We start from the raw sequence: 16,234 nt of genomic DNA, 5'->3' as shown, positions 1-16,234 counted from the left end.
TTGTAATTGGGCAAAGTTGACACTGCAATTCCTTCACAACGGTGTTCGCAAGTATAAAGGTCATCGCGGTGCAACTGGATGTGTTTTCCTGCTAATGGTATGCCAATACCTTGAATTTTTTTTCCATTCCCCCCTTCATGTGTTTCATGCATTGTTCTGTCATGGTTCAACAAATTGGCCTTGATTGGGACATACAATGGTACCTGCTTTGTGAGTACGACAAACAGCACTCTTCCTGACCAAGTATGGTACTTGCAGAAATAAATTTTGTGTGAGTACCGTCATGAATTTAAGAACAAAGAGTACAGGGCAAAAAGTATGCTGAACCTCAATGGAGGAACCAATTAAAACTACGTTGCGAAGAGGGGAACATGTACATAAAATTTTTTTCTTGGTTTCATCAATAAAGTCCTTGGTGTGCTGTATAATTTTTTCCCCAAAAAACATTGCATGATATGTGCCTATAAAGTTGACAGCATCCTCAACAAAATCGGTATGCTATGTACGTTCCACTGCAAAATTGAGAATAATGAATGTCATTGTTACTGAATATAGTTCATTTCTGTGGGAAGAACAACTTAATTATGGTATGCCCCTTAATGTCCACAGCTGTTGTACCTTGATTGTGTTTGTCTGAGCTCGACTACGACGCGGTCCACACCTCGGCTTCATGATTGGGGTGATACCCAAATACGGGAGACGCTGCGACGTATCAGAAGGAAGCAAAATTTCCCAACAATTGCGGTAAGCACTCCTACCACTGTGCACATTTCACACCATCGACCCACTTGTCTTCAACATACAATGTCAGACTTCATTTATGCGTTTCTATGATTAGGTGGAGTTTGATTACAGCAACGCCGATGATGCTGACATGGATGCATGCCATGTCGAGAACCAACAAACAGGACAGTACAATGAAGTCCGTATGAGCAATTTGGAGTCCGACATTCGTGAACTGAAGGAAATGATGAAGCAAGTTCTCCACAACCAAACAGATTTAATGGAGATGTTGCGACATTTCGAAGGCAAGCAAGTTGTTCGCAATGACAAGGTAATCCATCCAAGCATTACGCAATTTTCACACAGTTGAGCCACATCATTTGAAGATGGTTTGTAAGACTAAGTTCACGAATGTGTATGTATAATTAGGTGGAAGGCAATGATGTGTGTATCATTAACCTCTCCTCCAATGTTGCTCAACTGAAGGACATGCTGAAGCAACTGCTTCAACGTTTCAGTTTGGGCTGCAACGAACCGTTCACTGAACAAACCAATTTACGTGAACTGAAGCATATGCTACACCACCTCATCGAAGGTATATTCTCTACACCGCAACCGGCAGGCGTGGCCAAACAGGGTGTGGACCCTGCTGTTGGAGTCGAGGCGCATGAGGATGGCGTGGTCAAACCATCGGACGAAGTTAACCCAATGGAGTGTAATATTTCAGATGTACAAGGGGTGGATCACCAACAACATATTTTGAAGGGAACCTTGGCAAGGGACAAAAGTCATTTGCATGATGGGCACAAGCTGAACATCGAAGAAGGTGGCGACAACAACAAGAATGGAGGCCTTCAGTCAGGGGAAACATATGAAACTGAAGATAAATACAGTCCTGACCTTCAGTCAGTGGGCTTGAAGAACGTGGCGTGCGATGTGCATACTTCTCCTACTAAGCTTGGCAAACCATTGGGAGCAACTGGAATCGTTAGAAGAAGTGCAAAGGGAAGACGAAAAGGAAAAGGAAAAGGAAAAATGTGCGGAAGTGGAGTTCAAGCCACTGAGGTCGGGGATATGCAATTGTGCATCGATAGCAAAACAAATAGTGGAGTAGACGACAGCAGTTCACCTGTGGATGTTGATGGTGTGGACAACGTGAACAAGGTACAAATACTGCCTTTAATGCCCCACAAGTTGTGAATACCCAATTCATGCCCACATCAATAATGTGAATCAGTAATTTTACAATCATCTGTGTTGTATTGTACTAGTTGTCAAAGAATTGCATGTTTGCAGTTATGACTGCTGCCATATGTTAGTACACATTTCTAACAAACTCCGCACCAAACATCACAAGTTGGGAAAACTCTGGGGCTCACAGTTTTTACATCATTTCACGTTTTTTTTATGACTACAGACCTTGTAATATAAGCTTCAATATTTTTATGAAATGTGTACTGTTAGTTGGCTATTTATTTTTGTAGGACTCGTTGACGATGTTGGACAGCGAAGGGTTGTTATCGGCGGAGGAACAAAAACTTCTTCACTATGTATTTGACGATAGTAAAAATGAAATGTATTGTTTCATTTACTACTTGCAAATTTTCAATGACAGTCCACTGTGAAATAACTATCGTTCTAAGGATCATTTATTGCTTGTAGGGACATTGTTGTTTCCATGAATCTTCATGGACGGGCATGTGAAGTTGGCACCCGGCATGACATGCGCACGCTCAAACCAGGGTCGTGGCTATCCGACACTGTAAGTGTTGGCTGCACAAATATGAATCTGCGTTTTTCAGTACCCCTAACTCAGAAACCTTTCTAATCAACTTGCCTTGTGTCTTGCATACAATGTTCCAGCCAATCAACTTGGTGGTGGTGCAATTGACTAATCGACAGAGGGATTTACACAATGACGGGAGGCACACTGATTGGTTCTTTCCCGTATATCTGTCGGTAAGTAAGTGTTTAAAGCTACGTTGTGTATTGTGTATGACATATTTTGACAAATGTTTGACGGGAGGCACACTGATTGGTTCTTTCCCGTATATCTGTCGGTAAGTAAGTGTTTAAAGCTACGTTGTGTATTGTGTATGACATATTTTGACAAATGTTTCCGTCAATGACCTTTACGCATTACACATGCAGACTATGATTCTAAATAAAGATATGCAACCTCTGGACCATGAACATATCGTCACATCATTTTTCGGACATGACAGATACACTGGTGCGATTGATGCATGCCAGAGGGTAATATCAATGTTCATCCCGTTATATTAAAACGAAAATATGAAAGCCATTACATGTTTGCATGGCCTCTAAACAAGGTCTGCCGTTGTGTTTTCGTGTAGATTTACGTGCCTTTCAATTACAGAGGAGTGCATTGGTTGTGCGTTAAAATTGATATGGTGGACCGTGTAGCCTACCTATTCGACTCAGTCCCATCCAACCGACCGAACAAAAGGAAGCTAAATGCAGCTAAAATTTTGGTATGTCCTTCTGGTGCATTTCTGAACACTACAAAAAACTTGAACATCCTTTACGTAAACCAACTTCAACCTTGTGGAACAGGTTGAAACTATGCACGACTTGCTGCAACTACACTTTGGAAATGATTATGTTACAGACGTGCGTACCTTCCACCGCTGCATGTTAGACGAGAGGCCAGTACAACAACTGGACGAGTAATCCACAATCCCTCCCTCACATTAATGTCTAAGCTGCATGACTGACTTAATGAACCTATTACGTATTGACGACAACTTTAATGTGAAATTATTTTTGTAGCACGTTTGACTGTGGGATGTTCGTCATCAAATTCATGCAGCAACCTGATTTAAGCCCCGGTCCACACAAGGTACATTCTACCGCTTAATTTCCATTTTTCAATCAAATCCTTCCTCGTACGTCCTCCAATTTTAACTGATTTGTCTTACGATTTTTGTGGACAAAGTTCGCTCCCTCTGTGCGTCATAAGTTGTTGGTTGACATCGTTATGGATGTCAATAATGCAAAGATCGCAGAGTACCGGGACTGCCTTCATATGAGCAATGCCACAAGCTAGGCCAGTGATGGGAATGGGCTGCCAGTACGCCACTAATTTGGGTGGCAATAGGACTTTAACTAATTTTTTATTCTTTGATTTCAATATGGATGTTAATTATGGGTCCCCAGTATTGTTTTTGCTGGACGATGTAAATATGGACCAACTGTAAACATGGATCAAACATGTCGATGTAAACATGGATCAAACATGTCGACGTGGCTGCTGACTTAGTACTGTTTTGTTTACGCATGTTTCTTGTTCGGATGAATGCGACTGTAACTGTATATAATTTACGGCTGCTTTTGTTACCGAAGTTAATTTATAATTTAATTACAAAAAAGGGAAAATTAATTTTCAAAAATGAAAGAAACCACATTATGAATGAAAACTCAATACTCTTCGTAGGTAAGTTATATATCAGCCCATTAGCACATATGACTCCAGCCAAACAAAAACTTTCATGGCTTACAGGGAAGGATAAAAAAAAAATAAATCAAATCTACATATCTGCTACATCATCAGCAGCGTCTTCTGAAGAGTTGTCCGTACTGTCTGACTGACTGTCCTCATCCATTGTCTTATCAGACTTCGCTTCGTCCGCCGCCAATTTGTCATCGGTCAGCCAATCAACGTTCTGCTTGATAGCGCCGACTTGCCGCTCCAAACTTGACAACCGTGTGTCCACTTCATTCAGCCTTTCGTAGATAGCTTGCAACTACTGGAATACAGGAGCAACATGAGCTTCAACAATAGCTTCAATCTTGTTCGAATCGGACATTTTGTAGGAATATGTGTATGGTTTATTTTACTGACTACTTTTTTAAAGGAATGTACAGATTCATAATATTACACAACACTATGCTGTAAGTATTTGTAATATATGGTACATGACTTGTATGTTTGCAGAAGACCTCATGCATTGTGACATACATCGTATTAATTTCTCAAACTGGCCGAATTCATCTTGCAAAAATTCGTTCCTTCTTGCATGCACCAAGTCATCCGTTCAGTACCCCTGATCGTCCATTATTTGGCATTTCCAACACACATGCATTGTACCTTCCATCAGTACTATCCCACTGTCATTGATTTCCATACCCACAGTTCATCATACAGTCACATTCGTCATTTGTATTTGTGCCCCAACCCAATTACATGTCTACTCATCCATAAAGGTTAGCAAAATTGCTCTTATCAGATACATATGCCGTTCCAATTGCACCGAACCTTTAAATGCAATACCCGCAGTCATTAAGTTGCTTTTACGCAGTTTGGGTAGTTGTTGCCACCAAACAACAATAAGTGTGTTCACGTCTTTAAACCTACCACCAACGTATTAATGACTATGGGTTGAAGGTAATTTAACATTTACAACCAACCACAAAAAAGGTTGCAACCAGTGTTGTTTCCTTTGCATTTGGGTTTGTTTTTGCGTCCATATATTCTTCGTGAACCTACGAAAACAAAGTTGGACTCAATCAAGAAGCTTCACACCTATGGATGCACACCACGGTAAACGTGGTCGTGGACAATCACTTGCAACGGCTGGCAGCTCCCGACCGAAGTCACCAGAATTGGATTATGCAGGTGGGTATATTGATTCCTTCGGTGATCGACGTTTCTTTGAAACAGGGTTCCCACTGTGGAGTTTTGAACCTCTACGGGATTACAACTGCACCCCAATACAAGATGCTTGCCTGGGGAAGTATTTTGGAATTCCAGTTTCACTGTTTGCCAAACGAGTTCAGTGTGAACACCACTGTCGATGTGCTTTTCTGAAGGTCACAAAAGCCCGATCGGTTGAAATGCAGCGGCAATTCCCTCATGTCAGCGACTCCCAACTTAGGCATCGTTTGCAAAGTGAGGTTGATCAAATGACTCGTCGACTCATTAGGAACTCACAGATAGAGGACGCAAAGGCAGAGTCGAAGATACATGGATCGAACCCGGCATCTGCGATAAAGGCTATAATGGAGGATCCTGCACTGGTGTCGGACCCTGACCTTTCAGATTACTCAGACTCCGAAGTTGTTGATTTGAGCGAGGATTAGCAGACCTGGACATGTGTATGACATAGTAAGCGTAGTCTTGTGAGATGGCATCGTCGCGCGAAAATAAACGACTTAGAAACTAACAGACCGTCATACTCTGCTAACCATTGCAACGGTGCATGCATTAACGTCTTCATCAAAATGATTTGTTGAAGGTATTTTTTTGGGTCACCGTCCTCGACTAAAATCTGTCTTATGATTTTTGTTGGTACGATGACAAGGTAATTTTTTTGTAATGTCAATGACCGATATCAGAAACTATCATTAACCTACGTTTTGTTGATTACTTCATGTTTGTGAATCGTTCAATATGGACAACAAGGTTTAAGTGTCGGAATCATTGACTGGAATCACAAGCTGTAATTGCAAACAAAAATTGTGCACAACCAGCCAACGGTCTCATACACTCTTACCATCAATATGGGCACAAAATGTTTTGTTTTTTCAAAGACGACGGTTGTGTGGAAGCATACCCCATGGGGTCAACCTGTGCATTACCAATTTTTCTCCCATTGTGCATTGTTATGAACTAATCAGCTCCCCTTCAAACAAAAAAATATACAATAGACCATGCAGAAACAGAGTATTGATATTCATTAATGAAGAAGTCAGCACGATGGTGAAGAAATGTACCACGCATCCTACATCTGCTTTCAACTTGCTAACAGATAATAGTTGAGGCCACAGATAAGTGACAAACAGATACTAGTTGACAGATAACAGATTTGCCAAATCTGTTAATTACAAACAAACCTGCAACACATAACAGAAGTTGTTCATTACAACCAAAATTGATGCACCCAGATAAGAGAACCTGCAACAGAAAACAGGCCACAGATAAGTGACAATGCACCGAAAAAATTCAGTCATCCACAAACCATCCACAAAATTCATCCACAGAGCATCCACAAAAATGAATCCACATACCATCCACAAAATTCGTCCACAGATCTGCCAAATAGCATCCACAAAGCTCTTACAATTACACCAATGTTTCCCAAAATTCATTACAACTAACATTATAAGTCACATCATAATAACTTATAAAATTCATTCCGTACATTCATTCCATAATGAAATTCATTCCACAAAGCTATTAAGTAAGTTACATAAGTTACATCATAATAAAATTCATTCCATAAACATTACTTACATAATGAAGTACAATACAACAAAAACTGGTACAAACTTCCATTCAATTTCCCAAAATACAAACAAGTACGAAAGTTACATGATCAAGTACAAAATGATAGAAGGGCTGTGCTACATCCCCCGAATTTGGGGGCCCCTAATCCCCCGAAAAATCAGAACAAGGCAAAAAAAAAAACATGCCCAAAACGACGTTGCTTTGGGCATTAGGGGGATTAGGGAGGGCATTTTTAGGGGGACAAATCATTTCTCAATGATAGAAAATAGGAAAATGATTTGTCCCCCTAAAAATGCCCCCCCCTAATCCCCCTAATACCCCAAACGACGTCGTTTTGGGCAAATTTTTTTTTTTTTTTTTTTACCCTTTTTTTTTTTTGCCTTGGTTTGAAATTTAGGGGGATTAGGGGGCCAAAAATTAGGGGCATGTAGCAAGGCCCTAGAAAAAATAATGAAATACACCATCGCTTTGATTATATTTTCTATCCTTTCAAGCCTTCGACCATGGTCATTTCCCAAGTCATGAAGCCTCGTCCTTACATCGTTGAAGTGTTCTACTGTTAAAGCATCACCAGCTCTAGTGTTGGAAGGGATTGTGGACATAACGCCTTCATCATCTTCAGCCACGAAGTTGAAGTAATTGCAATGGGGAGTGGGAGTGGTACTCTACAATGCATGACAATCAGTTAGTTGAATACGACAAATATTATTGTGACTACTAAAGGATTAAAATTTCCAATACATACTTACATATTTTGATGGGCAAACAAAGCACAAACGCCCTTCATTTCCATTCTTATTGTTCTGACAATACGTATGGCAGCGGTTCTTCCACAATTGCACAGCCTCGTTTGTAATCTTATGTTGCTAATGTTAGAAGAAGAAGCCATTTTTTAAATCCGCATACATGAGAAATTTGTAGTGGTCTGCTATGCTTCTGTTTGATGGGGTTAATAGCAGGTCTAGCTTAATTTGAGGGACAGAGTGTGTCTTTACTGAAAACATCTATTTGTTCAAACTGCCATGTTTAATAGCATTTGCACAGAGGTTACACAGACTAAACTATTAATAGCATTTGAACAAACATCGCAGCTCAATGTACACACGTAGCATTTTGAAACTGAACAAATACAGCAGTTTCAAACATAGCATTTGTGATTAATTACACACATGTTACACACATAGCATTTTCAATCTGAACAAACATGGCAGTTTTACAAACATATCAGGTCAATGTCAAGTAAATTATCAATCACACATGTTAAACAACTATTATCAACAAATCATACTGAAGTGAAATGATTAGGGGCAGATTGTTGGAGACTGTGATTCAGTAGTTATCAAACTGAAATAGTTATCAACAAATGACACATGTGATTTTCAACAAAGCACACTGAAATACTTATCAACAAATCAGTAATAGTTATGAACATTTAAGTTCAGTTTGATAATAGTTACCAATGTTGATAATAGTTAATTGAAGTCACGCAGCTAACACATTAGTTGATAGCAGTTCATTACAACAATTCATGCGTGATTGACAACAAATTCAGCAAAATCACATTATCAATCACACATTGAAAATTACACAACTATATGCATTCGTTCAACTAATTATCAATCTGCATAATCATACTATGTTCTGCAAAGATGTGATCCTTTCATTTTATGTTGGATCAGTTTCTGCGTATTCATACTACGTTCTGCAAAATTTATACTTTAACTCTAAAAGGTAAATGCATAAATGTTCGTCACAATATGTGCCGCATTTTTCAAGCATACCATTTATCTATTTGCATAACAGTAATTTTCAAATATATTTTGTGAATCACAACCCTAACTTTTTTATTTCAGCGTTTGGAGGACGAACCTGGTTCATCTATGGCCTGAAAGCCCACGTTATCGTCAACAAATTCCTTCTCTACAGCCGATGGTGGTCGCGGTCGAGCTATGGTTCGCGAAGCAGAGAAAATGAGGGCTACAGCGGTGGGTTGGGTTTACGAGTGGGTGGCCGTCGGGAGTGGTCGCCGGTGAGGCTGGGTTCGGTGGAGGAGGAGTGATTCGGTGGAGGAGGAGTGAGTGTGACAGTGAGGGGGAGTGAGAATGAGATTGAGGTGTATACTCTGTATAACCTGTATAGCAGAGCGGGAAAACGGAAATTTATGTTTGGTTTGCATTTGGGAGACGAGTTTTAAAGAAAAAAATTTCTAAAAAATTGTTTGGTTTTAGTTTTTGTAAAAAAAATTTCAAAATCACTTTCTCTCACTTACATATCAATCAATCACTTTTTCTCTCTCCTCTCTCCTTTCCAATCACTTTTTCTCTCACACACATCTACTCAAATTCTCCCAAAATATCAAATCATTCCAAACTACCAAAAAAACAACTCTCTCAAAATACACAACCATTGTTAACATAAATTTCAGAACATAAACCTTACACTTTTGATCATTTACCATGTGTATTATCAAGAAATCAAGACAAAATGACATACCTGAATCCATTGATGAACGGTTAAACGGAAGCGTGATTATCAATGAACTCTTTGTTATTGATTATGTTATTGCCTTCTAATCCTTTCCCCTTTGGTGCCTTATGTTATTCCTTGAGAGGATTTATAAAATAAAATGGCAGTGTTCTTCTTTTTTCACCTTTTTCACTTGGGAAGGAATAGGGACCATAACCTTTTAAAGGTTGTAATTGGTTTTCAAAACTGAAAGGTTGTGGAAGTTAAAAATGAATGAAAACCAACTTTAACCATTATTGGTTTTAATTTCTATTTATTGGTTTTCAAAACTGACCCACCAATGGTCACGTATACTAATACAGCTAAATGACATAGATCAATCATGGATGCGTAGCATGGAAATTACATGTGATGTGATCCATACATGCCTATTTCCAACTGGTCCTACTTAACTTTATTGAGATCAATACTTCACAATACGTAACAGAGCGTAATAAACAGAATATTTCATTTCTGCAAAAATTAATCAAATTACATAGATAAAACTCAAGGCTGACATAAAGCAGTAATATAAATACAAACTCCCACTAAACCAGAATGTTCTCAAATAGAACAACACCCATCTGAGCAGTGTGCTCATGAAAAACCTTGGGTGGTAGTCCCTTCGTAAGTGGATCCGCTATCTTGGAGTTTGTCCCAATGTGCTCTATGGAAATCTGTTCACTCTGCACTCTTTCTTTTACAACTAGGAACTTGATATCAATATGCTTTGATTTTGTCGAGCTCCTGTTGTTATTTAAAAGAACAAACCCAAAAAATTTTTAAACTCTCTCCCCAAATTTTTTTTCAAAAACAACTCTCCCAAAAACAAACCAAACAGTCTTCATTTTAATTTTTAGTCCATAAGCCAAAAAATCACTAACAAAAGACAGAATGAATTAAGACTGGGACCCCCTTTCCCCGTACAAGGATCCTCTCCTTGCAAGCCCCTCCTTGTGCCCGTCCTTGCAGAGCCTTCGGGCCTACTTTTAGGCCCAATTTTGATAATCCAAACCGTTCATATTTTCTGATTTATTCAGTATATCATACCTGTAAAAAATCAAGTTGATTTATTCACTGTAACGCCCTAAAAATTTACCCATTATATATATATCAATGACATGCATTATTTAAAGAAAACACTTCAATAATTCATTATAATATTCATCAGAGTCTTACTAAACAAAAACATTACATGTAACATCAAATTTAATGCCCTAACGGCTTACATCTTTCCAAGCCAACACTTGGACACAAAAGTATGAGTTCTAACTCAAATATAAATAAAGCCCTAGGCTTGAGTGTTTACATGTACTAACAATAAAATAAAACAAATAACTAGAAATAGTCTTCAAAGTCCAAGTCCTTCAAAGCTAAGTCCTTGGAGGTAGCTTATCACCTGAACCTGAAAATGATGTTCCCATAAAGGGTGAGCCACAGCCCAGTAGAAATATACTAAACCACATATAAGCAATGAATAAAGCAATAGCGTTCAACAGATGGTTAACCAAGATAATCAATTACTTCATTTTACAGTCTCATGACACTATTGTCTAAGATACGTTTTACTTTCCAACTTTATCAACATGGCTCAGAACCTGGCCAAACTTACAACAGTGAATTATATATATATCATATTCACATTCTTCCAATATCAACAAACAAATGAGACTCAAGCTCAAATCAAAACACTTCATACTTCCAGATTGATACACATTTTAGTGTTGTATCAATAAAACACTTCTATATAAATAAGCACACATAAAAGTGATGCTAATGGAGTCCATCCCCTATCTCCTCCCAAACAAAATCCGGTTTAGAGGTCCATCCCCTATCTTCCCCTAAACCGTGGAGTACATCCCCTATCTCCTCCCACACAAAACAATGTATGCAAATGCAATGCTCAATCAATACACGTATTTTCTGTATCAATGCAATAGTCAAAAATTAATGACTTAACCAATGTGATTAGTTTCAGTTATTCCTAATCCACATGCAATGTCTACAACAATCACGACTATCCTCCACCGATAGCCCAAAACAGTTATTTCTAGACTGGAAATAAATATATCAATATCAACAATTCAATAGGTGAGTGATTTAAATTATACAACTACTCCATTTAATCAATGAATTCCTCAATTTCATGAATTTAACAAAATTCCCCAATCTCCTAAAATTAATTATACAAATTAATTCATTATTACAACTAGGGTTTTTCCCAAAATTACCAAAGCATTTCCAACATATCAAAATACCAAAACTTAGAACAAAACTTATAAGATGGAGTAGGAAATCCCTACCCTTGAAGAAAAGAACTCGAATGGAGAAGATGACGAAAACCAAGGTGCTCCAAACCCACGATTGTTTAGATTAAACGGAAGCCCTTGACCCTCTCTATCTTTTTAACAAAGGACTTAGGGTAGAAATACACTCTAAGTAGATCAAACCTAAGAGAGAAGGTGTGTAGGGAGAGGGAGAAGACGGTTCTAGGGTTTTAAAATCAAAAAGGAGATGAAAAATGATCCAGAAAGTCGGATCTCGGATTTTTATACCAGTCGCCCGGCTCGAGCGTGGAAACCCCCGCTCGAGCGCCACTCACAGACTCCCGCTCGAGCGGCCAAACTCCCGCTCGAGCGGCGAATGCACACTCGCAGAAGTTTTTGCAGACAGGTCCCCGCTCGAGCTCCCAACTCCCCGCTCGAGCGTCATTCACGACTTCCCACTCGAGCGTCTAATCCCCCACTCGAGCGGCCAACACTACACAGGACGTACTGGATGGGTGTATTCCCCGCTCGAGCGTCCAAACCCCCGCTCAAGCGGACAAGCCAAAATCTGGGCAACTAGACTGGGTTCCTAAGCTCAACCAACCTACTCCAAATCTTCCCAACACAACCCAAGACTGAAAATAAGGATTAAAGGGTGCAAACAACATACTCTCAACAATCAGCTCCACGGAACCTAAGTCTATATATAACAAGTAAAGAAAAGGGAAACCGGGATCGCTATATTCACTCTCTCTGCTTCCAAGTCCCTATGGAGCCTCCCTTTCTCCTCCCTGCCTTGGCGCGCTCGCCCTCCAATTCCCTCTAGAGATCGCCTACTCTGCTATCCACCTCGTCCTTCTGCCTGACCAGCTCCTCATTATTGCTCATAGCCTCTTCATGTCGCTCGACCGCGGCGGCACAGGCTCTTTGGGCCTCGTCGAACTTCTTCTGCTCGCCAGCAAGTTGGAACTCGAGCGACACAACCTGGCGGCGTGTGTCCTCCAGCTCCGCCTGAACCGTTTGCAGCTCAGTGTGGGCGCTCTCCCAACTTGCACTCTTCTCCTTCAACTTTGCAAGCTGGGCCTTGGCCTCATCTGCCTTGAGTTTGCCACCCCCCGCCTTCCTCAGTAGGGCCCCTGCTAAGGTGGTTACCTCTATTTGAGCAAAGTATAACCCCCTTAGCAGCTCAGCCTCGTTGAATCTGGATGCCGAGTGCAAGGCTGCCTCTTCTACAATCCCTACAAGGCGATCTGCCCCTGCTCTGGCTGGGCCTTTTTCTCCATCCAGCCGCCCTGCGGTCCTACCGACTCCTCCTTCTTGAGGTAGAAGACCCCCCTGAGGCTGTCCCTCCCTCCTTGGCCCAGGGCCAACAGCCTCATCCTCCACTTGCCTTTCGGGGACGACCTTTGCGCCCCCTACGGCGATCGCCGCCACCACTGGCACCACCTCCATGACCTTTGAGGCAAGCATTTATTACGACAACACCTCTCTGTCGGAACAGGACCCCCTTACCCTGAGCAAGGTAAGGTACAGCATAGGCTTTCGGCAAGGAGAGCAGGTCGGAAGGGACAACGAAATGATGAGAAAAGGATATAAGCAAATGTTGTAGACAAGAAAAAGGTTAAGTTCTCTATTTGGAATCCTCTCTCATATACTCTGCTTCTTTCCAACAACTTGCTCGTCGGAGAGTTCGCTGGGGGACTACTCCGTTCCCCATTGAACTTGCCTGCAGGTTATCTGGTGGGCTTGATCATTTGGACACGGCCTGGAGGAGCTTAGACCTGTCTGATCCATACACTGGGACAAACAACATTAACACATAATCAGTGCAAATTTCCTGTCACAAACATCATATCCAAGTACAACAAAATATATTACTTTGAAAACACAAAAAATTAAATTTAAAAAATATGAAAATACTAAAATAACATAAAAATAGCAACTTCCTAACCACCTTTTAGGGCTGGTTTGGCATGTTTACAAAAAGCCAAAAGTCAAAAAGTCAATATTTTTACTTTGATCACATTATTTTAAGTCACATCACCTCTCACACACATCATTTCAACCCCTAACCCAAACGGAACTCATATTTCACAAAAAGTGAAAAAATACATTTATTTATATTTAAAAAGTGAGGAAAAAAATTGGACTAAAAAGGTGCAATTTTTGTCTTTGTGGATGAAAAAAATGTGGATGCTTGGGTTAACTTTTTGACTTTTATAAAAAAATGTGTATTACAAAATTGTATAAATTAATGTGTAAGGAAAAATTAGAATTCGAAATTGTGTAGGCGTAATTTTTGACTTCCTGTGAATAGTAATAACTTTTTGACTTTTTGGTTTTTTTTCCCAACTTGCCAAACTTGGCCTTAATATGTAGTGTCACGTACGTTTCCGTTTCCCTCCCAAATTTGGAACAAAAACCAAAGTCGGCAGACAGCGCTTTTGAAATCCCACAGACGCAGTACTTTTCATGATGACACACATGCCGTAGCCTTTCTAATCTCACCAACTTATTTCCATTTCCCATACAAATTTCGGCTACTTTGCTGTCCCTCCTTCTCTCTCCATTTCGGTTTTGCTGTCCACCTCCAGTAACACACTCTCTCTCTGTGTCTCCATTTCGACTGCGCCAGGTCGCCGACGGTAACAGTCACCATTTTCTCGGGCATGTGTGAGTCTGTCTATTTTTTATTTCGGAGCACATTATTATTATGACCTACTGTGTTCCACTCGCACGACATTACCATTTATGAACTATGAAACTGTTCCTCCTTAGGTAATTGAAACCATACGTACGATTAGGTATACAAACTACACGGGTGACAAACTGATATTGCCATTGAGGAGTTCCAAACTGACAGACGGTCTTCGTTGAGCAGTGTAGTCAGGTTTTTATTTCTCTGCATGAAGGTAAGTTGCGTATGGGTGCTGTTGGGTTGAATGTCCGATGTGGCCCTATTTCAAGTGTGCGCATTGGTTGTTGATTCGGGCTTCAAGTCGTAAATACTATAAAACGAGTACAACATATGGCCAATTAATTTTCGTAAAACAGTGGCATGCCATATCTGCATAAATTAACGACAACATATCGTAGTTGAAAATAAACGAAAAGTACCACTCGTACAATGCACGTACGACTCAATGGTCCGTTGATTGTAAGTTGTTAACAGTCAATTTCGTTTTGTTACAATGTGGGAGTAACGTTCTTTCTGCATCCTTATGAATATTGCATGCAATTCTTTGCAGGAATTATCGTAATTGGATATGGGCGACATGTCAGACAATGCGAAGCAACTGTGAGTTTATGTCGTTCAATATTTGATACATTTAGGTTTGCAAGGTTCTGTTTCCTGTACCTACTAAATACCACGGTCTGTTCGTCTATGGCATATTGTGCCGTTATGTACTGCCTTCAGGAGGTTGTGCGATTTGAGTTTGACACATTTGCGATAGCCTCAAATTGCACCATGAATTTTGTGTAATGGATTAAAACTGTGTCGATTTCTTACCAGAATATGTGCACATACGGCACATGTCGCGTATTCTGCGGAGAGCATTTGTGAAATCCATAATTCACTGAGTTATACTAAACCACTTCGGTTCATCATTTTCGGTGACAACGGAAAACGACATTACCAATTTCACGAAAATGGCACAACTTTTGAAATGGGAAGGCAAGATTGACTAACTTGAAAGTTAACCGACGAAGATGATAGGATGCACAAAACGTACATACCACCGATGTAATTTGGCCTTGAACAAAATTTCATTTACGCTGATATTTGTTACAGGCAAAGGAAAACATTGAAGGCAAGTGGCAAAGGTTCAGGAATGGAAAGGGTTGACATTACCGAGCCCCCTCGTCGAAAGCGGCCACTTGGGCCATTTATTTTTTACAGGTTCGATCCGTGTCCTTCAAAGCGGCTCACAGTACGAATCCCTCTCGTCAGGAACATGTGACAGTATTTTTGCACAATTCTGCATTACATATTTTGAACTCATAGCTTGCGCCTGTGCAGATTTCAGTTTGTACTCACAAGAAATTAAGATTTTAGAGACCAAAAGTAAGGGCCAAAATAATTTGGACCATTTATAATTGTTGTTGCAGAAATGATGTGGTTATTATATTTTTAGCAACCAAAATTGGACATTACGGATGCATTATTATGTAGTTGGGACCAAATTTGTTTGTGTCACAAATTGTGTACGTATATGTATATATATCCATCCATATCTAACATATACTTGCGCCGAAATTGACAATGGTTGCAGCCAGGAACAATTCAAGGAAAGACGAGAAGCAGACAACCCCGGACCGAATATGGTTAGCGTGCAGGCATGTAGTAAGTAGAGTACCGTGATGGAAACACGTGACTGCTGTGATAGCAAAGTATGGACTTCTATTCCATGCGCGCACCAGTCATGTGCTTCCATTGTGTCGCATTCAGCGATTTCCAGCAGTCATAGAAGCCATATTGCATGTTCTT

At 40.1% G+C, this 16,234-nt stretch overlaps 1 protein-coding gene across 1 annotated transcript; it reads left to right on the top strand.

The window, feature by feature from the left end:
- The first annotated feature begins 3,085 nt into the window (after positions 1 to 3,085).
- Positions 3,086 to 4,438, top strand: LOC145794885 (uncharacterized). Its single transcript, XM_082877219.1, has 4 exons — positions 3,086 to 3,218; positions 3,301 to 3,413; positions 3,517 to 3,586; positions 3,683 to 4,438. Exons 1-4 carry the CDS (start codon positions 3,135 to 3,137, stop codon positions 3,791 to 3,793), a joined length of 378 nt encoding a protein of 125 aa, XP_082733345.1. The 5' UTR covers positions 3,086 to 3,134; the 3' UTR covers positions 3,794 to 4,438.
- The last annotated feature ends 11,796 nt before the right edge of the window (positions 4,439 to 16,234 follow it).

Source organism: Camellia sinensis, chromosome 7 (assembly GCF_055761805.1).
Source record: "Camellia sinensis isolate YWXY chromosome 7, ASM5576180v1, whole genome shotgun sequence".
Taxonomy (NCBI): Eukaryota; Viridiplantae; Streptophyta; class Magnoliopsida; order Ericales; family Theaceae; genus Camellia; species Camellia sinensis.
This window is presented reverse-complemented; position numbering and strand designations above follow the sequence as displayed.